This window comes from Oncorhynchus masou, chromosome 30 (genome assembly GCF_036934945.1).
Source record: "Oncorhynchus masou masou isolate Uvic2021 chromosome 30, UVic_Omas_1.1, whole genome shotgun sequence".
NCBI lineage: Eukaryota > Metazoa > Chordata > Actinopteri > Salmoniformes > Salmonidae > Oncorhynchus > Oncorhynchus masou.
Window position 1 is genome coordinate 71,807,877 of NC_088241.1, and position 23,141 is coordinate 71,831,017.

The window sequence follows — 23,141 nt, forward strand, 5'->3', positions numbered from 1 at the left end:
GTGAACCTGTTCTATAGTAGACATAGTGAGTGAACCTGTTCTACAGTAGACCATAGTGAGTGAACCTGTTCTACAGTAGACCATAGTGAGTGAACCTGTTCTAGAGTAGACATAGTGAGTGAACCTGTTCTACAGTAGACCATAGTGAGTGAACCTGTTCTATAGTAGACATAGTGAGTGAACCTGTTCTACAGTAGACCATAGTGAGTGAACCTGTTCTAGACAGAGTGAACCTGTTCTATAGACCATAGTGAGTGAACCTGTTCTACAGTAGACCATAGTGAGTGAACCTGTTCCACAGTAGACATAGTGAGTGAACCTGTTCTATAGTAGACCATAGTGAGTGAACCTGTTCTACAGTAGACCATAGTGAGTGAACCTGTTCCACAGTAGACATAGTGAGTGAACCTGTTCTAGAGTAGACCATAGTGAGTCAACCTGTAATTGGCACTGTGCCGACCAACGGTAATTAGCAGTGGGTGTCAGTCCTATCGCCTCTGACCATAGAACATTGTCCATACTAGAAAATCAACACCGAACAAATTAGAAAATGCAAAAGCCTTACTTGAGTTTTAATGTTTGAATGCAGCCTTTTCAATGACCGCAGGATACAGACATCTCGTCAACACATGTTGTACATTCATGAAACTATTGAGGCAAAATAACTGTTAGAACAATGAAAATATTCAGTGAAAAACTAAACAGGCATTTGTCTTCTGTAATCACTTACCTGGGTCAAAAATGGAAGAAAGGCTGACCTGAACTTGACCGATGAGAAACTAATTTCCTTTGCAAAACGTTGGTGTAGTTTGCTGCGGTATATACTAATGAGAATGATCCAGTACCAACCACTACTAACCCAGGATTTTTTTTGTGGCGCTGCTGAATACAGCCGGGGGGGGGGGGGCAGTGCCCCCTTTCGTTAAACTGCCTTTTCCTGCAATCTAGAACAAACAATTGTACTTTTATGACAGGCAAAATACAAAATAAACACCTCCTGCTATCCACTATTAACTAACCATAGGGCCCCTGTCCTGCCATCTGTCTCACCCTGTCCAAGCAGCTTAAGGCATTGCTTTTCTTCCTTTACCCACATGATGTGCGGTGACCACCGTTTAAATGCAAACTATCAAATACATTTTTAACCCATTGATAATTCTCAAACAAAAACAGAACTTGTCTATCATAAACTCAACATTGGATCAGTTTCTTGCTTGATGTACATTCAGTTATTTCAGTGTATAAAATCAATACTAAATAAAATGAATTTAAAAAACAAATTAAAACTGTCTGTTAGGAATAAACACATATACAGTGCCTTCAGAAAGTATTCACAACCTTGACTTATTACACATTTTGTTGTGTTACATCCAGAATTTAAAATGGATTACATTTAGATTTTGTGTCACTGGCCTACACACAATATCCCATAATGTCAAAGTGGAATTATGTATTTTTATTTTACAAATGAATAAAAAATGAATATCTTAAATGTCTTCAGTCAATAAGTATTCAATCCCTTTGTTATGGCAAGCCTAAATAAGTTCAGGAGTAAAAATGTGCTGAACAAGTCACATAAGTTGCATTGACTCACTGTGTGTAATAATAGTTGAATGACTTCCTCATCTCTGTACCCCACACACACAATTATCTATAAGGTCCCTCAGTAGATCAGTGAATTTCAAACACAGATTCAAACACAACACTTTGCCTCGCAAAGAAGGGCACCTATTGGTAGATCGATAAAAAAAGCAGACATTGAATATCCCTTTGAGCATGTTGAAGTTATTAATTACACCTTGGATGGTGTATCAATACACCCAGTCACTACAAAGATACAGGCATCCTTCCTACCTCAGTTGCCGGAGAGGAAGGAAAGCGCTCAGGGATTTCACCATGAGGCCAATGGTGACTTTAAAACAGTTAAAGGAGTTTAATGGCTGTGATGGATCAACAACCTTGTAGCTACTCTACAATACTAACCTAATTGACAGAGTGAAAAGAATGAAGTCTGTACAGAATGAAAAATATTCCAAAAATATGCATCCTGTTTGCAATAAGGCACTAAAATAAAACTGTCAAAAATGTGGCATCTGTAAGAACTAGGAGTTTTTCAGGATCAATAGAAATGCAATAGAGCTAAGCACAGGTAAAATCCAAGAGGAAAACCAGGTTCAGTCTGCTTTCCAACAGAGATTAATTCACCTTTCAGCAGGACAATAACCTAAAACATAAGGCCAAATATACACTACAGTTACTTACCAAGAAGACATTGAATGTTCCTGAGTGGCTTAATTATGTATGGCAAGACTTGAAAATGAACAACAACCAATTTGACAGAGCTTGAAGAAATTTTGAAAGAATAATGTGCAAATGGTGTACAATCCTGGTGTGCAAATCTCTTAGAGACTTACCCAGAAACACTCACAGCTGTAATCGCTGCCAGGCAGGGGCGGCAGGGTAGCCTAGTGGTTAGAGCGTTGGACAAGTAACTGGAAGGTTGCAAGTTCAAACCCCCAAGTTCTGCCCCTGAACAGGCACTGTTCCTAGGCCGTCATTGAAAATAAGAATTTGTTCTTAACTGACTTGCCTAGTTAAATAAAGGTAAAAAAACAAAACAAAAACAATGTGAATACTTACATAAAGGAGATATTTCTCTATTCAACTTTCAATTAATTAGCAAGAATTTCTAAAAACATGTTTTCACTTTGTCATTAGAGGGTTTTGTGTGCAGATGTGTGAGAGAAAATAGATAATTAATCCATTTTGAATTCAGGTTCTAACAAAATGTGGAATAAGTCAAGGGTTATGAATGCTTTCTGATAGCCACACAAATGACATACAGGTCATTACTTTTCCCTCTATATAAGAAGTAACCAAATAAGTTCCCAATAGAAGATGAGAGAACAAAAGGAGGCATGCCTGGTCCCAGATCTGTTTGTACTCTGGTCCAGTTCGGTATTACACTGAGTGACAGGGAGTAGGCATGATAGCTGTATAGACCCACAGGAATCACCAGGACAGAAACTGACTCCTGAACCAGAGCAACCCACATGAATCACTAGGACAGAGACAGAATCATGAACCAGATCAACCCATATGAAGCATCAGGACAGAAACCGACTCATGAATCATCAGGACCAAAACACTCATAAATCATCAGTACAGAGACACTCACGAGTCATTAGGACAGAAACAGACTCATGAGTCATCAGGACAGAAGCAGACTCATGAGTCATCAGGACAGAGACGGTAACAGACATGATCCAGCTCAACTGTATCTTCCACTGTGACTCCAGTGTCGGGAGGAGCTGCGACTAGAGGAGTGGTAAGACCTGCAGAGGGACAGACACATGAATGGGGGAAAACAGTGAAAATATAAATAAATATTTAAGGTGATGGTGAGACTCTTAAAAATGTTTTTAAAATAGTGGAGTAACTTTAGCAAGAGGAGAAGAGAACAGAGAATTAACCTGTAGGGGGTTGAGAATATGCCTGTCAGGTGGGGGGTTGAGAATATACCTGTCAGGTGGAGGAATGAGAATATACCTGTCAGGTGGAGGAATGAGAATATACCTGTCAGGTGGAGGAATGAGAATATACCTGTCAGGTGGAGGAATGAGAATATACCTGTCAGGTGGAGGAATGAGAATATACCTGTCAGGTGGAGGAATGAGAATATACCTGTCAGGTGGGAGGGCTGAGAATATACCTGTTAGGAGGAGGAATGAGAATATACCTGTCAGGAGGGGGGGTTGAGAATATACCTGTCAGGAGGGGGGGTTGAGAATATGCCTGTCGGGTGGAGGAATGAGAATATACCTGTCGGGGGGTGGGGGGGGTTGAGAATATGCCTGTCGGGTGGAGGAATGAGAATATACCTGTTGGGTGGGAGGGCTGAGAATATACCTGTTAGGTGGAGGAATGAGAATATACCTGTCGGGTGGGAGGAATGAGAATATACCTGTCAGGTGGAGGAATGAGAATATACCTGTTAGGTGGGAGGGCTGAGAATATACCTGTTAGGTGGGAGGGCTGAGAATATACCTGTCAGGTGGAGGAATGAGAATATACCTGTTAGGTGGAGGAATGAGAATATACCTGTCGGGTGGAGGAATGAGAATATACCTGTCAGGTGGAGGAATGAGAATATACCTGTTAGGTGGGAGGGCTGAGAATATACCTGTCAGGTGGAGGAATGAGAATATACCTGTCGGGTGGAGGAATGAGAATATACCTGTCGGGTGGAGGAATGAGAATATACCTGTCAGGTGGAGGAATGAGAATATACCTGTTAGGTGGGAGGGCTGAGAATATACCTGTCAGGTGGAGGAATGAGAATATACCTGTCAGGTGGAGGAATGAGAATATACCTGTCAGGTGGAGGAATGAGAATATACCTGTTAGGTGGAGGAATGAGAATATACCTGTCAGGTGGAGGAATGAGAATATACCTGTCAGGTGGAGGAATGAGAATATACCTGTCAGGTGGGGGGTTGAGAATATACCTGTCGGGGGTTGGGGGGGTTGAGAATATACCTGTCGGGGGGTGGCGGGCTTGAGAATATACCTGTCGGGGGGTGGGAGGGGGTTGAGAATATGCCTGTCAGGTGGGGGGTTGCGAATATACATGTCGGGGGGTTGAGAATATTCATATCAGGTGGAGGAATGAGAATATACCCTTTAGGTGGGAGGGCTGAGAATATACCTGTCAGGAGGGGGGTAGAGAATATACCTGTCGGGGGTGAGGGGGCTTGAGAATATACCTGTCGGGTGGGGGGTTGAGAATATACCTGTCGGGTGGGGGGGGTTGAGAATATACCTGTCGGGTGGGGGGGTTGAGAATATACCTGTCAGGTGGGGGGGTTGAGAATATACATGTCGGGGGGTGGGGGGTTGAGAATATACATGTCGGGGGGTGGGGGGTTGAGAATATACATGTCGGGGGTGGGGGGGTTGAGAATATACCTGTCGGGGGGTGGGGGGGTTGAGAATATACCTGTCGAGGGTGAGGGGCTTGAGAATATACCTGTCGGGGGGTGAGGGGGTTGAGAATATACCTGTCGGGGGGTGGGGGTTGAGAATATACCTGTCGGGGGTGGGGGGTTGAGAATATACCTGTCGGGGGTGAGGGGGTTGAGAATATACCGTTCAGGTGGGGAGGAGGGGGTGAGAATATACATGTCAAGTGGGGGTTGAGAATAATCATGTTGGGGGTTGAGAATATACCTGTCAGGTGGGGGGGGGGTTGAGAATATACCTGTCAGGTGGGGGGGGTTGAGAATATACCTGTCAGGAGGGGGGGGTTGAGAATATACCTGTCGGGGGGTGAGGGGGGTTGAGAATATACTTGTCAGGTGGGGAGGAGGGGGGGTGAGAATATACATGTCAAGTGGGGGGTTGAGAATATACCTGTAAGGCGGGGGGTTGAGAATATAGAGTTGAAGTCGGAAGTTTACATACACCTTAGTTCAAATGTATTTGGCCGAGTTTTTCACAATTTCTGACATTTAATCCTAGTAATAATTTCCTGTCTTAGGTCAGTTAGGATCACCACTTTATTTTAAGAATGTGAAATGTCAGAATAATAGTAGAGAGAATGATTTATTTAATCTTTTAGTTCTTTCATCACATTCCCAGTGGGTCAGAAGTTTACATATACTCAATTAGTATTTGGTAGCATTGCCTTTAAATTGTTTAACTTGCGTCAAGCGTTTTGGGTAGCCTTCCACAAGCTTCGCACAATAAGTTGGGCCCATTCCTCCTGACAGAGCTGGTGTAACTGAGTCAGAATTGTAGGCCTCCCTACTCGTACACGCAAGGAGTTGTGCCCACAATTTTTCTATAGGATTGAGGTCAGGGCTTTGTCATGGCCACTCCAATACCTTGACTTTGTTGTCCTTAAGCCATTATGTCACAACTTTGGAAGTATGCTTGGGGTCATTGTCCATTTGGAAGACCCATTTGCGACCATGCTTTAACTTCCTGACTGATGTCTTGAGAAGTTGCTTCAATATATCCACATAAATGTTCCAGCCTCATGATGCCATCTATTTTATGAAGTGCACCAGTCCCTCCTGCAGCAAAGCACCCCCACAACATGATGCTGCCACCCCCGTGCTTCACGGTTGGGATAATATTCTTCGGCTTGCAAGCCTCCCCCTTTTTCCTCTAAACATAACGATGGTCATTATGGCCAAACAGTTCTATTTTGTTTTTATCAGACCAGAGGACATTTCTCCAAAAAGTACAATCTTTGTCCCCATGTTCAGTTGCAAACCGTAGTCTGGCTTTTTTATGGCGTTTTTGGAGCAGTGGCTTCTTCCTTGCTGAGCGGCCTTTCAGGTTATGTCAATATAGGACTCGTTTTACTGTTCTTATTGCACCAAAGTAGGTTCATCTCTAGGAGACAAAACGCGTCTCCCTCCTGAGCGGTATGACGGCTGCGTGGTCCCATGGTGTTTATACTTGTGTATTATTCGTACAGATGAACGTTGCACCTTCAGGCATTTGGAAATTGCTCCCAAGGATGAGGAGGTCTTCAATGCTGATTTCTTTTGATTTTCCCATGATGTCAAGCAGAGGTTCTGAGTTTGAAGGCATGCCTTGAAATACATCCACAGGTACACCTCCAATTGACTCAAATGATGTCAATTAGTCTATCAGAAGCTTCTAAAGCCATGACATTATTTTCTGGAATTGTACAAGCTGTTTAAAGGCACATTCAACTTAGTGTATGTAAACTTCTGACCCACTGGAATTGTGAAACAGTGAATTAAAAGTGAAATAATCTGTCTGTAAACAATTGTTGAAAAAATGACTTGTGTCATGAACAAATTAGATGTCCTAACCGGCTTGCCAAAACTATAGTTTGTTAACAAGAAATTTGTTGAGTGGTTGAAAAACGAGTTTTAATGACTCCAACCTAACTGCATATAAACTTCCGACTTCAACTGTACCTGTCAGGGGGGGGTCTGAGAATATACATGTCTAATGTGTGTGTGTGTGTGTGTGTGTGTGAGGGGGGTTGAGAATATACCTGTCTGATGTGTGTGTGTGTGTGTGTGTGTGTGGGGGGGGGTTGAGAATATTACATGTCTGATGTGTTTGTGAGGGGTTTGAGAATATACCTGTCTGATGTGTGTGTGAGGGTTTTGAGAATATACCTGCCTGATGTGTGTGTGTGTGTGTGTGTGTGAGGGGGGGGACCTCTTACCTGGAGCTCCTGTAGCTATCACTCCTTCTCCCACGCCTCCTGCTGGAGCTGCGGCTACGACTCCGACTGGAGTAAGTGTCATAGGAGTCAGACCTGTGTTAAGATAGACAAAGGACTGTTCACTAAACCATTAAAATATTCAGACTTCATCCAAATACACACTGCATTTGGAAAGTATTTAGGACCCTTGACTTTCTCCACACTGTTACATTCTTGTACTAAAATCGATTCAATATTTGATTTCCCCTCAATCGACACACAATAAATACCCAACAATGAGAAAGCAAAAATACTTAGACATTTTTGTAAATGTATTCAAAATTTACAGAAATACATTTTACACAAGTATTCAGACTCTTTGCTGTGAGACTCGAAATTGAGTCAGGTGCATCCTGTTTCCATTGATCATTCTTGAGATGTTTCAACATCTTGATTGGAGTCCACCTGTGGTAAATTCAATTAATTGGACATGATTTGAAAAGGCACACACCTGTCTATATAAGGTCCCGCAGATGACTGTGCATGTCAGAGAAAGAACCAAGCCCTGAGGTCGAAGGAATTGTCAGTAGAGTTCAGAGACAGGATTGCGTTGAGGCACAGATCTGGGGAAGGGTACCAAAAAGTTTCTGTAGCATTGAAGGTCCCCGAGAACACAGTGGCCTCCCTCATTCTTAAATGGAAGAAGTTTGGAACCACCAACACTCTTCCTTGAGCTGTCTGCCCGGCCAAACTGAGTCATCAGAGGAGAATGGTCTAGATCAGGGAGGTGACCAAGAACCCGATGGTCACTGGCAGAGCTCTAGAGTTCCTCTGTGGAGATGGGAGAACCTTCTAGAAGGGCATCCATCTCTGCAGCACTCCACCAATCAGGCCTTTATGGTAGAGTGGCCAGATGGAAGCCACTCCTCAGTAAAAGCCACATGACGGCCCGCTTGGAGTTTGCCAAAAGGCACCTAAAGGACTCTCAGACAATGAGAAACAAGATTCTCTGGTCTGATGAAACCAAGATTGAACACTTTGGCTTGAATGCTAAGCGTCACATCTGGAGGAAACCTGGCACAATCACTACGTAGAAGCATGGTGGTGGCAGCATCATGCTGTGGGGATGTCTTTCAGCGGCAGGGACTAGGAGACTAGTCAGGATAAAGGGAAAGATGAAAGGAGCAAAGTAGAGAAATCCTTGATGATAACCTCCTCCATAGTGTTCAGGACCTCAGACTGGGGCGAAGGTTCACCTTCCAACAGGACAACAACCCTAAGCACACAGCCAAGACAAGGCAGGAGTGGCTTCGGGACAAGTCTCTGAATGTCCTTGAGTGGCCCAGCCAGAGCCCGGACTTGAACCCAATCAAACATCTCTGGAGAGACCTGAAAATAGCTGTGCAGCGACATTCTTCATCCAACCTGGCAGAGCTTGAGAAGATCTGCAGAGGAGAATGGGAGAAACTCCAAATACAGATGTGCCAAGCTTGTAGCGTCATACCCAAATAGACTCAATGCTGTAATCGCTGCCTAAAGTGCTTCACCAAAGTACTAAGTAAAGGGGATGAATACTAATGTGATTTTTCAGTTTATTTTTATTTTTTACAAATGTTGCTTTGTCATTGTGGGGTATTGGGTGTAGATTGATGACGGAAAAAAACCCATTCAAATCAATTTTAAAATAAGACTGAATATAACAAAATGTGGAAAAAGTCAAAGTGGCTGAATTCTTTCCGAATGTACTGTAACTAGAGTTTACCCACAAACCCCAAAAATGTATATTTGTTGATTGACATGATGCACATGTAGAGAAAACATGGAGACATGACTGAGGAGGACAGATGGACAGGTCTAGACGGTCTACATTGATGAGGACAGGTAGGCAGGTCTAGACGGTCTACATTGAAGAGGATAGATGGACAGGTCTAGATAGTCTACATTGAGGAGGACAGATGGACAGGTCTAGACGGTCTACATTGAGGACAGATTGACAGGTCTTGACGGTCTACATTGAGGAGGACAGGTAGACAGGTCTCGATTGTCTACATTGAGGAGGACAGGTGGACACGGGTCTAGATGGACTACATTGAGGACAGGTGGACAGGTCTAGATGGTCTACATTGAGGAGGACAGGTGGACAGGTCTAGATGGTCTACATTGAGGAGGACAGGTGGACAGGTCTACATGGTCAACATGTCTAGTCTACCTGGATCTCCTGCGTCGATCATAAGAACGGCTTCTGGAATTACTTCTACTATAGGTCCGACTATGACTGTTGTAGCTGCGGTAGGTGATACTGCGGGACTGGGAGCGCCCTCTGGGATACCTCCTCCTGCTCCTGCTCCGACTCCTAGGAGAAAAGTTCCAGATTAAATCAGATTATTTCTGTCATGTCCATATCAGACCTGTAGATCATAAAACATGGATATGTTGCATAAATTACCTTTATATTACACAAACCAGACATTACCTGGCTACATATCAAAATAACATCAATAATTTTAGTCAGTCAACCAGCCAGCGAGCTGGCCACCCAACCAGTCAGTCGGTCAGCCAACCGGCCAGTAAACCAGTCAGTCAGTAAACTGCCCAGTCAGTCAGTAAGCCAGACAGCCAGTAAACTCCCCAGCCAGTCAGCCAGTAAGTAAGCAAGCCAGTAAGTAAGTAAGCCAGTCAGCAAACCTGGAGGAGTAGCTGGAGGAGCGTGATCTATTCCTGGAGCGGCTGGAGGAGGGGGATCTTCCTCTGGACCTGTGGGAGGGGCTAGACCCCGACCGGGACCTCCTGCTTCCCCGCTCCTCCTCCGTGGCCCCTGCCACGGCTCCAGCTGCAGACTGAGACCTCTCCTCACTGGAACTGCTGTCCTGGTTCCTGGGCCTCTGGTTCAGTCTGGCCGTCTTCCGTACCTCGTCGAACAGCGACCCCGGGCGCACACGGCTCTGGCTCTTGATCTGGATGCTGACTCCCCCCTGGGTCCTCCCGCCTTGGCTCTGGGTCCTGCTGCCCTGGGGCCTGATGCCTTCCTGGGGCTGGGTCCGGGGCCCACTGTGCTCTGGGAGTCTGGTGGGGAGCAGACGAGCCAGGGAGGAGGGGTTTGGGTTCAGGGCTTGCAGAGCAGCCATCCCCTTTAGAGGCTTCCATTTAGGGTCGACAGGAGGACCAGCGGCTCTGCCTGCTGCAGTTTCCTGCTGCTCCCCACTAGCTAGCATCACAGCTGGCAGAGATGCTGTACACTGTGGATCTTTAACAGGTGAGAGAAACACGTCTCCCTTCTTTAAGGAGCGACTCAGAGGAGACAGTGTTTTCAGACTGATATCTGGTGCCTGTTGGCCCTGAAGGCCTGGTGGCTCGATAGTGGGGTCAGGGAGGTCATGTTCTGGGGTGCAGATGTCCATATCGTCTACCATCTCTGGCTGATCCATCTTTGGCAGGTTAGCAGTGAGGTCCTGAGGTTTTGAGTGTTTTGGGTTCGAGTTGGCAGTTGGTTTAGCTTTCAGTTCTTTGGTAATCTCTGCTGCATCTTCCACGCTGTGAGGCATTGGCTGTACTGAACTGTTTCTGTTGGGTGAAGCAGGACTTATCTCCTTGTCCTCCTTTTCCAGACATGGAGATTTGCCAGGTCTTCCCCTGACAGCTCTCTGAGGACTATCCTTTACAGCAGTATGTTTTTGCTCCAGACGTTTCTCTTTCTGGGACTCATCCTCCTCCTCATCCTCTCCAAACTCCATTGGCGGCTGCCAGTGGAATGTCTCCTTCAGCTTCTGGTGTTTCCTCTTGGACCGCTTTGACTTGACCTTTGACTTGTGGGAGCCAGACTTGGCAGAGCTCCTCCTCTTGCGTTTGTGTTTACGCTTGTTCTTCTTCCTGCTCTTGTGTCTCTCTGCCTCGGGGCCCTTCTCAGGGCTCCCCTCCAATGGGGTGGCATTATGTACAGGTGCAGGAAGCAGCAACACAGAGGTTCCAGGGGCTTTATTCATCTTGCTGTGTGACCGTACATGGTGTTCATGTTCTGACTCGGAGCTGGCCTCGCCCTCTTCCTTCTCTGACAGGAAGACCTTGGGCTCGGTGGTGGCCATCTTGGGCAGCACCTTCTCAGAGTCGCTCTCAGAGTCCCACCCAGCGAGAGCTGCTAGTCTCTGGTCAGGAATCTCTGCTGACCTAACATCAGGCTTCTGGTTGTTCACCAGGCTGGTCTTTCTGCCTAGTTTATCCCCGTCACTGTCCCACTCTGACCTACTGCTGGGTTCCTCCAAGGACTTTTGGTTTGGTTTCAGACTTTTTGCTTCCGTTTCCTGATGACGTCGGTCTTCTGATAAGATGCCAAAGAGCTTTGGTCCCTTGGAGCCATTCTGCCTGGGCCCAGGACTGTGTTCGCTGGCTGTTCCGTCCTCAGAGTCAGATGAAAACATGTTGATCTGGGAGTCAGGCGCTTTGAGGTACTTATCCAGATTCTTGATCCGCTTCAGAGAGCTGTAGTACTGTTTCCAGCCCTTGTCTATAGTCTTGTCTAGGCCTCTCCTGTGAGAGTCATAGGAGTCTGACCTGCTGTAGGAGGAGGATCTGCTGTAGTAGGGACCTGGTGACCGTATCCTGGACCGGGAGTGACTCCTGGAGTGACTGTGAGACCGGCTGTAGGACCTACTCCTGTAGGAGCCGCTGGGTGATCGTCTCTGGTGTCTGTGGCTCTTAGAGCCACGGCTCTTTTCCAGGTGGGAGTTATCTGGGTGGTTATCAGATGTACTGGGGGCTGTGGGGCCTATGGGGGACAGGCAGGCTGGGGTCGTCTTGGTCTTGACCTCCTGGACTCGGACGTAGGAGGGTTTCCACGGTTTCTGGCCGGGCTTCCAGCGTGAGGGAGGGGGGCTGTCACTCATGGGTATGACAGGGGCGTTCTCAGGGGCTGGGGTGGCAGGGAGGGCTGTGGCTTTGGTCTCTACACCCTTCACTGCCCCTGCGGCTGAGGCGTCTGGCTTTAGCCTGCTGACGTCAGCCATCTTGGACTTCTTGGAGGATCTGGTTGCCTTTCTCCTCCTGAGCCAGGACAAAGACCTGGACCTGGATCTGTACCGGGATCTGGATCGAGACCTGGATGTGGACCTTGACATAGATAGAGACCTGCTTCTGGAGTGAGACAGACTCCTGGACTGGGAGTAAGACACAGACCTGCCCCTGGATCTGGAGCGGCTAGGTGTGTAGGAACTGGAGTCTCTGGATGAAGGGGAGGAGTGACGCCGCTTGCCCGACCCGGAGCACTGCTTTCTGGGGGACCGTCTGTGGGCGGAAGGGGTCCGGGACACTGAGAGGGTCCTTCTCTCAATATCACCAGGATTTGTCCCCTGACCCCCTTGGACGGGCGACTGTTTGGGCTCTTTGCTCTTGGTGGACTCCTTCTTTTGTCTCTTGGCATGTTTGCGTTTCTTGGCCTTCTTGCGCTTGGCTTTCTTCTTCTCCTTCCTGTGTGGGCGGGGCTGGCTGGAGCGGTCAGAGCTGTGGCCTGAGGAGCACTCCGGGGACTGGGACCATGGGGACTCACTCCTGCTGCGGTCTCCCTCCCATCTGCTGGAACAACGGTCATTCAATCTGTTAAGTCAAGATCCCACCCTCAGAGAAAACAGTCGAACTGACATCAAGGTTTCAAACAATACGACATGTAGCTGGATCAGTGGTTAGCATTGATAATGCTTAAGTTGTCACACAGAGTAGCTATGTATTATATATATACACATATAGTAGTCATAGTAGCTATGTATTATACATACATACATATATATATATATACACACATATATACACACACACACACACACACACACACACACACACACACACACACACACATACATGTATGTATATGTATATATATGTATATACATACGTATATACATACATATATACACATATATACATACATATAGTACAAACAGGTGCCATTAATACAGGTAACGAGTGGAGGACAGAGGAGCCTCTTAAAGAAGTTACAGGTCTGTGAGGGCCAGAAATCTTGCTTGTTTGTAGGTGACCAAATACTTATTTTCCACCATAATTTGCAAATAAATTCATTAAAAAAATCCTACAATGTGATTTTCTGGATTTTTTCCTCATTTTGTCTGTCATAGTTGAAGTGTACCTATGATGAAAATTACAGGCCTCTCATCTTTTTAAGTGGGAGAACTTGCATAATTGGTGGCTGACTAAATACTTTTTTGCCCCACTGTATATAGTAGTTATAGTATCTATGAATTATATATAGTAGTTATAGTAGCTATGAATTATATACAGTAGTTATAGTAGCTATGAATTATATATAGTAGTTATAGTAGCTATGAATTATATACAGTAGTTATAGTAGCTATGAATTATATACAGTAGTTATAGTAGCTAGGTATTATATATTGTAGTTATAGTAGCTAGGTATTATATATTGTAGTTATAGTAGCTGTGAATTATATATAGTAGTTATAGTAGCAAGGTATTATATATATATAGTAGTTATAGTAGCTAGGTATTATATATATATAGTAGCTATAGTAACTATGAATTATATATAGTGGTTATAGTAGCTAGGTATTATATATATAGTAGCTATAGTAACTATGAATTATATATAGTAGTTTCAGTAGCTATGTATTCATTCAGTTGTACAACTGACTAGGTATCCCACTTTCCCTTTCCCTATTATATATTTATATATACAGTACCAGTCAAAAGTTTGGACACACCTACTCATTCAAGAGTTTGCCTTTTTACTATGTTCTACATTGTAGAATAATAGTGAAGACATCAAAACTATGAAACACATATGGAATCATGTAGAAACCATAACAAGTGTTAAACACATGGTTTTAGGGGAGCTGGGAGTTTCCTATTGTATTGTGACACTTAAATGGTAAGGACCTTTCGGCCCTACCATGCAGTTCCACGATGTATTGTATACAGTTAAACAGTGGTGTACTTGTCTCCTCGGCTCCATCTCTCTACGCTGGGTGGCTGGTAGGTCTTGGTTCTCTGCATTTCCTCCTTCCAGTGGGGCGGAGTTTCGCTGCTTCCTTGTCCCTCCTCCTCCGAAGCCGAGTGCGACTTAGAGCACGTCGGGGTGTGGTACCTCTGCAGAGAGAAAAGAACAGGAAATTAACCAGACTGACCTACTGCACACTGGTGTTCTGCACGTCACTTCCTCCCCTGCTAGTCTCGTCCAGTTTCTACACAGAGCTCCCAAAGGGCTGGTTACCTGATTTCCATGAAGTCAACATTGAATGGTTGCTTTAGTGGGGAATTAAAGACCACAGACAGAAAGATGTTTGCGTCTCTTCCATTAAAACAATATCTCTCAGGTCATTCAGCAACATCTTGTTGTCTCTATACCGTTCATCTTATGTCCTTTGAACAGGTTATGCCTTTGTGCAGAGTCCTGATTCAGTCACATTGGGGCTTTAGACACATTAGAGAGATTTCAGACTGGAGAATGTATACCATTGGTATCGTATGGTAGGAGTTATAATATGTACCATTGGTATCGTATGGTAGGAGTTATAATATGTACCATTGGTATCGTATGGTAGGAGTTATAATATGTACCATTGGTATCGTATGGTAGGAGTTATAATAGGACAATATACCATTGGTATCGTATGGTAGGAGTTATAATATGTACCATTGGTATCGTATGGTAGGAGTTATAATAGGACAATATACCATTGGTATCGTATGGTAGGAGTTATAATATGTACCATTGGTATTGTATGGTAGGAGTTATAATAGGACAATATACCATTGGTATCGTATGGTAGGAGTTATAATAGGATAATGTACAATTATTATATCATAGTAGTTCTAATAGGATAATGTACCATTGGTATCGTATGGTAGGAGTTATAATATGTACCATTGGTATCATATGGTAGGAGTTATAATATGTACCATTGGTATCGTATGGTAGGAGTTCTAATAGGGTAATGTACAATTATTATATCATAGTAGTTCTAATAGGATAATGTACCATTGGTATCGTATGGCAGGAGTTATAATATGTACCATTGGTATCGTATGGTAGGAGTTATAATATGTACCATTGGTATCGTATGGTAGGAGTTATAATAGGATAACGTACCATTGGTATGGTAGTAGTTATAAAATGATGAACCATTGTTATAGTATGTTAGTGGTTAAAACATGATGTACCATTGTCATAGTATGGTAGTAGTTATAATATAAAGAACAATTGTCATAGTATGGTAGTCGTTATATATGTACCATTGGTATAGTATGGTAGTAGTTATAATATGTACCATTGTTATGGGAGTAGTTACATGTACCATTGGTGTAGTATGGTAGTAGTTACATGTACCATTGGTATGGTAGTAGTTGTAATATGTACCATTGGTGTAGTATGGTAGTAGTTATAATAGTATAATAGTATAATGTACCACTGGTGTAGTATGGTAGTAGTTCTAATAGTATAACGTACCATTGTTATAGTATGGTAGTCGTTGTAATAGGAAAATGTACAATTGGTATTATATCGTGGTAGTTATAATAGGATAATGTGCCATTGTTATAGAATGGTATCAGTTATAATAGGACAATTTACCATTTGTATGGTAGTAGTTATAATATGTACCATTGGTATAGTATGGTAGTAGTTATAACATGTACCATTGTTTTAGTATTGCAGTAGTTATAGTATGTACCATTTGTGTAGTATGTTAGTAGTTATAATAGGAAAATTTACCGTTGGTACAGGAGTAGGTATAGTGCTATGTACCATTGGTATATTTGTAATATTATGTACCAATGGTGCATCACTATAGTCACTATAATATGTACCATTGGTATAGTATGGTAATGGTTATACTATGTACCATTGGTATAGTATGGTAATAGTTATAATATGTACCCTTTGTATAGTATGGTAATAGTTATAATATGTACCATTGGTATAGTATGATAATAGTTATAATATGTACCATAGGTGTAGTATGGTAGTAGTTATAATAGGAAAATGCACCATTGGTACGGTAGTAGTTATAGTGCTATGTACCATTGGTATAGTTGTAATATTATGTACCAATGGTGCATCATTATAGCCGTTATAATATGATAATGTACCATTGTTATTATATAGTGGTAGTTATAATAGGATAATGTACCAATGTTATAGTATGGTATTAGTTATACTATTATGTTCCATTGGCATAGTATGGTAGTAGTTATACCAGGATAATGTACCATTGTTATAGTATGGTAGTTATAATATTATGTACCATTGGTATAGTATGGTAATATGTATACTATGATAATGTACCATTGGTATAGTACGGTAATAGGATAATGTACCATTGGTATAGTATGGTAGTAGTTATAATAGGAGAATGTACCATCGGTATCGTATGGTAATATGTATAATAGGATAATGTACCATTGGTATAGTATGGTAATATGTATAATCAGATAATGTACCAGTGGTATAGTATGGTAGTAGTTATACTAGGATAATGTACCATTGGTATAGTATGGCAATAGGTATAATAGGACAATGTACCATTGGTATGGTATTGTAGTAGTTATAATAGGATAATGTACCATTGGTATAGTATGGCAATAGGTATAATAGGACAATGTACCATTGGTATGGTATTGTAGTAGTTATAATAGGATAATGTACCATTGTCCCTCTGCCTTTGATCTTGCGTCCAGACTTGGTGACTGACTGCTTCAGGTCATTGGGAAGGGAGGAGACCTCTGGCTTAGTTCTGGAAATAACATGAACACAATTATAGACAAACAAACTGGAAGCCATTTGGTTTTCAGTTTAGGTCATTTTGAGGCTTAAATGGCTGGGGGCAGTATCGAGTAGCTTGGATGAATAAGGTGCCCAGAGTAAACTGCCTGCTACTCAGTCCCAGTTGCTAATATATGCATATTATTAGTATATTTGGATAGAAAACACACTGAAGTTTCTAAAACTGTTTGAATGATGTCTGTGAGTAAAACAGAACTCATATGGCAGGCAAAAACCTGAGAAAAAATCCAACCAGGAAGTGGGAAATCTGAGGTTGGTCATTTTTCAACTCATTCCCTATTGAGGATACAGTGGGATATTGGTCATGTTGCACTTCCTAGGGCTTCCACTATATGTCAACAGCCGTTAGAAACTTGTTTGAGGCTTCTACTGTAAAGGAGGGGCTCATAAGGGCTCTTTGAGTCAGTGGTCTGGCAGAGTGCCACAAGCTCGTGACGCTCGTTCAGATGAGGTAGCTCGCGTTCCATTGCTTTTCTACAGACAAAGGAATTCTCCGGTTGGAACATTATTGAAGATTTATGTTAAAAACATCATAAAGATTGATTCTATACATCGTTTGACATGTTTCTACGGACTGTAATGGAACTTTGACATTTCGTCTGCTCCTAGTGAACGCGCTTCGTAACTTTAAATCCACATAAATTATGGATATTATCGAACAAATCAAACATTTATTGTGGAACTGGGATTCCTGGGAGTGCATTCTGATGAAGATCATCAAAGGTAAGGGAATATTTATAATGTTATTTCTGTTGACTGCACAATATGCGCTGGATCGGTTTGGCTCGTTTGGTCTCTGAGCGCCGTACTCAGATTATTGCATGGTTTGCTTTTTCCGTAAAGCTTTTTTGAAATCTGACACAGCGGTTGCATTAAGGAGAAGTGTATCTAAAGTTCCATGCATAACACTTGTATTTTCATCAACATTTATTATGAGAATTTCTGTAAATTGATGTGGCTCTGCAAAATCACTGGATGTTTTTAGAACTACTGAACATAACGCGCCAATGTAAACTCAGATTTTTTTATAAAAATACACTGCTCAAAAAAATAAAGGGAACACTAAAATAACACATCATAGATCTGAATGAATGACATATTCTTATTAAATACTTTTTTCTTTACATAGTTGAATGTGCTGACAACAAATTCACAAAAATTATCAATGGAAATCAAATTTATCAAGCCATGGAGGTCTGGATTTGGAGTCGCACTCAAAATCAAAGTGGAAAACCACACTCCAGGCTGATCCAACTTTGATGTAATGTCCTTAAAACAATTCAAAATGAGGCTCAGTAGTGTGTGTGGCCACCACGTGCCTGTATGACCTCCCTACAACGCCTGGGCATGCTTCTGATGAGGTTGCGGATGGTCTCCTGAGGGATCTCCTCCCAGACCTGGACTAAAGCATCCGCCAACTACTGGCCAGTGTTGGTGGATGGAGCGAGACATGATGTCCCAGATGTGCTCAATTGGATTCAGGTCTGGGGAGCGGGCGGGCCAGTCCATAGCATCAATGCCTTCCTCTTGCAGGAACTGCTGACACACTCCAGCCACATGAGGTCTAGCATTGTCTTGCATAAGGGGGAACCCAGGGCCAACCGCACCAGCATATGGTCTCACAAGGGGTCTGAGGATCTCATCTCGGTACCTAATGGCAGTCAGGCTACCTCTGGTGAGCACATGGAGGGCTGTGCGGCCCCCCAAAGAAATGCCCCCACACACCATGACTGACCCACCGCCAAACCGGTCATTCTGGAGGATGTTGCAGGCAGCAGAACGTTCTCCACGGCGTCTCAAGACTCTGTCACGTGCTCAGTGTGAACCTGCTTTCATCCGTGAAGAGCACAGGGCGCCAGTGGTGAATTTGCCAATCTTGGTGTTTTCTGGCAAATGCCAAATGTCCTGCACGGTGTTGGGCTGTAAGCACAACCCCCACCTGTGGAGGTCGGGCCCTCATACCACCCTCATGGAGTCTGTTTCTGACCGTTTGAGCAGACACATGCACATTTGTGGCCTGCTGGAGGTCATTTTGCAGGGCTCTGGCAGTGCTCCTCCTGCTCCTCCTTGCACAAAGGCGGAGGTAGCGGTCCTGCTGCTGGGTTGTTGCCCTCCTACGGCCTCCTCCACGTCTCCTGATGTACTGGCCTGTTTCCTGGTAGCGCCTCCATGCTCTGGACTCTACGCTGACAGACACAGCAAACCTTCTTGCCACAGCTCGCATTGATGTGCCATCTTGGATGAGCTGCACTACCTGAGCCACTTGTGTGGGTTGTGGTAGCATGAGTCTACCACTAGAGTGAAAGCACCGCCAGCATTCAAAAGTGACCAAAACATCAGCCAGGAAGCATAGGAACTGAGAAGTGGTCTGTGGTCCCCACCTGCAGAACCACTCCTTTATTAGGGGCCTTTTGCTAATTGCCTATAATTTCCAACTGTTGTCTATTCCATTTGCACAACAGCATGTGAAATTTATTGTCAATCAGTGTTGCTTCCTAAGTGGACAGTTTGATTTCACAGAAGTGTGATTGACTTGGAGTTACATTGTGTTGTTTAAGTGTTCCCTTTATTTTTTTGAGCAGTGTATAAACTTTATCGAACAAAACATACATGTTTTGTGTAACATGAAGTCCTATGAGTGTCATCTGATGAAGATCATCAAAGGTTAGTGATTAATTCTCTCTCTATTTCTGATTTTTGTGACTCCTCTCTTTGGCTGGAAAAATGGCTGTGTTTTTCTGTGACTTGGCTCTGACCTAACATAATCGTTTGTGGCGCTTTCGCCGTAAAGTATATTTGAAATCGGACACTGTGGTGGGATTAACAAGAAGTGTATCTTTAAAATGGTGTGAAATACTTCTATGTTTGAGGAATTTTAATTATGGGATTTCTGTTGTTTTGAATTTGGCGCCCTGCACTTTCACTGGCTGTTGTCACATCGATCTTGTTAGCGGGATCTCAGCCTTAAGAAGTTAAAAAAAGTTAATTAATGCCCCCTTTTCAATGACAGGCATTTTTCAATTAACATTCCAGGTCAAGTGGTCAATTCTTGAGTTAAATTAGGTAACTACTGTATTAAACAAGATTAGACTGAGCCTGAATTTGCCCAGGACTAGATTGATCCTAGATTAGATAAATCCAGGACTAGATTGACCCTCTAGGGATGCAACACATGGTAGGATCAGAATCAAGAGACTGACGTGTCTGGATGGTCCTCCTGACCCAGCTGGTTAACAGGGTTAGTAACAGAGAGAGGGTTAGTAACAGAGATAGACTGACGTGTCTGGTTGGTCCTCCTGACCCGGCTGGTTAACAGGGTTAGTAACAGAGAGAGGGTTAGTATCAGAGATAGACTGACGTGTCTGGATGGTCCTCCTGACCCAGCTGGTTAACAGGGTTAGTAACAGAGAGCGGGTTAGTATCAGAGATAGACTGACGTGTCTGGTTGGTCCTCCTGACCCGGCTGGTTAACAGGGTTAGTAACAGAGAGAGGGTTAGTATCAGAGATAGACTGACGTGTCTGGATGGTCCTCCTGACCCAGCTGGTTAACAGGGTTAGTAACAGAGAGAGGGTTAGTATCAGAGATAGACTGACGTGTCTGGATGGTCCTCCTGACCCGGCTGGTTAACAGGGTTAGTAACAGAGAGAGGGTTAGTATCAGAGATAGACTGACGTGTCTGGTTGGTCCTCCTGACCCAGCTGGTTAACAGGGTTAGTAACAGAGAGAGGGTTAGTATCAGAGATAGACTGACGTGTCTGGATGGTCCTCCTGACCCAGCTGGTTAACAGGGTTAGTAACAGAGAGAGGGTTAGTAACAGAGATAGACTGACGTGTCTGGTTGGTCCTCCTGACCCGGCTGGTTAACAGGGTTAGTAACAGAGAGAGGGTTAGTATCAGAGATAGACTGACGTGTCTGGTTGGTCCTCCTGACCCAGCTGGTTAACAGGGTTAGTAACAGAGAGAGGGTTAGTATCAGAGATAGACTGACGTGTCTGGTTGGTCCTCCTGACCCAGCTGGTTAACAGGGTTAGTAACAGAGAGAGGGTTAGTATCAGAGATAGACTGACGTGTCTGGTTGGTCCTCCTGACCCAGCTGGTTAACAGGGTTAGTAACAGAGAGAGGGTTAGTATCAGAGATAGACTGACGTGTCTGGTTGGTCCTCCTGACCCAGCTGGTTAACAGGGTTAGTAACAGAGAGAGGGTTAGTATCAGAGATAGACTGACGTGTCTGGTTGGTCCTCCTGACCCGGCTGGTTAACAGGGTTAGTAACAGAGAGAGGGTTAGTATCAGAGATAGACTGACGTGTCTGGTTGGTCCTCCTGACCCGGCTGGTTAACAGGGTTAGTAACAGAGAGAGGGTTAGTATCAGAGATAGACTGACGTGTCTGGATGGTCCTCCTGACCCGGCTGGTTAACAGGGTTAGTAACAGAGAGAGGGTTAGTATCAGAGATAGACTGACGTGTCTGGTTGGTCCTCCTGACCCAGCTGGTTAACAGGGTTAGTAACAGAGAGAGGGTTAGTATCAGAGATAGACTGACGTGTCTGGATGGTCCTCCTGACCCAGCTGGTTAACAGGGTTAGTAACAGAGAGAGGGTTAGTAACAGAGATAGACTGACGTGTCTGGTTGGTCCTCCTGACCCGGCTGGTTAACAGGGTTAGTAACAGAGAGAGGGTTAGTATCAGAGATAGACTGACGTGTCTGGTTGGTCCTCCTGACCCAGCTGGTTAACAGGGTTAGTAACAGAGAGAGGGTTAGTATCAGAGATAGACTGACGTGTCTGGTTGGTCCTCCTGACCCAGCTGGTTAACAGGGTTAGTAACAGAGAGAGGGTTAGTATCAGAGATAGACTGACGTGTCTGGATGGTCCTCCTGACCCAGCTGGTTAACAGGGTTAGTATCAGAGATAGACTGACGTGTCTGGTTGGTCCTCCTGACCCAGCTGGTTAACAGGGTTAGTAACAGAGAGAGGGTTAGTAACAGAGATAGACTGACGTGTCTGGTTGGTCCTCCTGACCCAGCTGGTTAACAGGGTTAGTAACAGAGAGAGGGTTAGTATCAGAGATAGACTGACGTGTCTGGATGGTCCTCCTGACCCGGCTGGTCTCTCCTCAATAGGAAGCGGTTCTCAGGAACAGGAGGGATCTCCTCTGGACGAACTACTGGTTTCTCTCTCTTCAAACCACTCTGCTCCTCCACAGCTACCGCCACCATCCCTCCATCCACAGGGCTGTGAGAAAATTATTGAGTGAGCAGCAACAAAAAACATACCAATTAAAAAAACATCACAACAGTGGAATGTAAACAGATTTGACACCTGAAATGTGCAGGAGAGTTCCACATCATAATAAGCCCTGTGAATAATTTAGCCGTATTGGTGTGAGGTAGTCCACAGTGAACCTCACCCCTTCAGACCAGGCTCCACCCTGTCAGTGTGACTCTCTCTCTTCACCTCCCTCTCTCTCCTCCTCTTTTTGGAGCGTTTGCTCTTGGAGTGTCTCTTTCGCTTGTGGTGGTGGTGCTTCTCCTCAGATTCACTCCCAGACTCCAGAGAGGAGAACTGAGAGGAGCCAGGAGAACTGAGGGAGGAGTCTGCAGAATGCGACCGCCGTTTCCTCTTTCCTTCCAGAACTACAGAACACAGAGAGAGAGACAGAAACAGATAGAGAGTGAGTGAGAAACACAAACACACAGCGAAAGAGACAGAGACACAGAATGAGAGATACAGCGAGAGAGAGACAGGTTCCAGAGTTCCAAATTGAGCAGCAGCTGCTGAAAAAAACAAGCTCCTATGGTTTTTAGATTTAAGTACATTAGTGTGTGTGGGGGGGGGAGACAAAACAAGCAACAAAGATAAGCTTTTGAAGAAGTTACTATTTTTATAAAATTGTACAGTTATCTTAGCTTGCTGAATTGTTTACCAGTTGTTAAGCAGTTGATGGGACTCTCCTAAAATAAGCTAGCTAGCTAACTAAATAATAGAAAGACAAAAGAACAGAAAACAAAGGACATTAAAGTAAAGACACTAGAGACAGTAATACAAGAAACAACGCTGTTTTGGAAAAGGTAGGCTTCTATTGCAGCATTGTAGCCAACATCACCAGCGTTGCTATGGAAATTATTTACCCACCAGACATCCA

General features: G+C 44.0%; 1 protein-coding gene across 10 annotated transcripts in view; it reads right to left on the reverse strand.

Moving 5' to 3' along the window:
- Nucleotides 1–543: 543 nt before the first annotated feature.
- nktr (natural killer cell triggering receptor) overlaps nt 544–23,141 on the reverse strand; it is an 84,221-nt gene continuing 61,623 nt past the window's right edge. For 9 of the 10 annotated variants that reach the window (XM_064949706.1, XM_064949707.1, XM_064949708.1 and 6 more), the window contains 8 exons: nt 22,407–22,632; nt 22,076–22,231; nt 16,860–16,947; nt 14,151–14,302; nt 9,881–12,757; nt 9,405–9,548; nt 7,217–7,309; nt 544–3,335 (listed from right to left, as the gene is read on the reverse strand). In XM_064949706.1, the coding sequence (XP_064805778.1) occupies nt 3,272–3,335; nt 7,217–7,309; nt 9,405–9,548; nt 9,881–12,757; nt 14,151–14,302; nt 16,860–16,947; nt 22,076–22,231; nt 22,407–22,632 (3,800 nt within the window). In that variant the 3' untranslated portion in view covers nt 544–3,271. The remainder of the gene's footprint in view (nt 3,336–7,216; nt 7,310–9,404; nt 9,549–9,880; nt 12,758–14,150; nt 14,303–16,859; nt 16,948–22,075; nt 22,232–22,406; nt 22,633–23,141) is intronic. The other variant, XM_064949705.1, reaches the window with a different exon arrangement.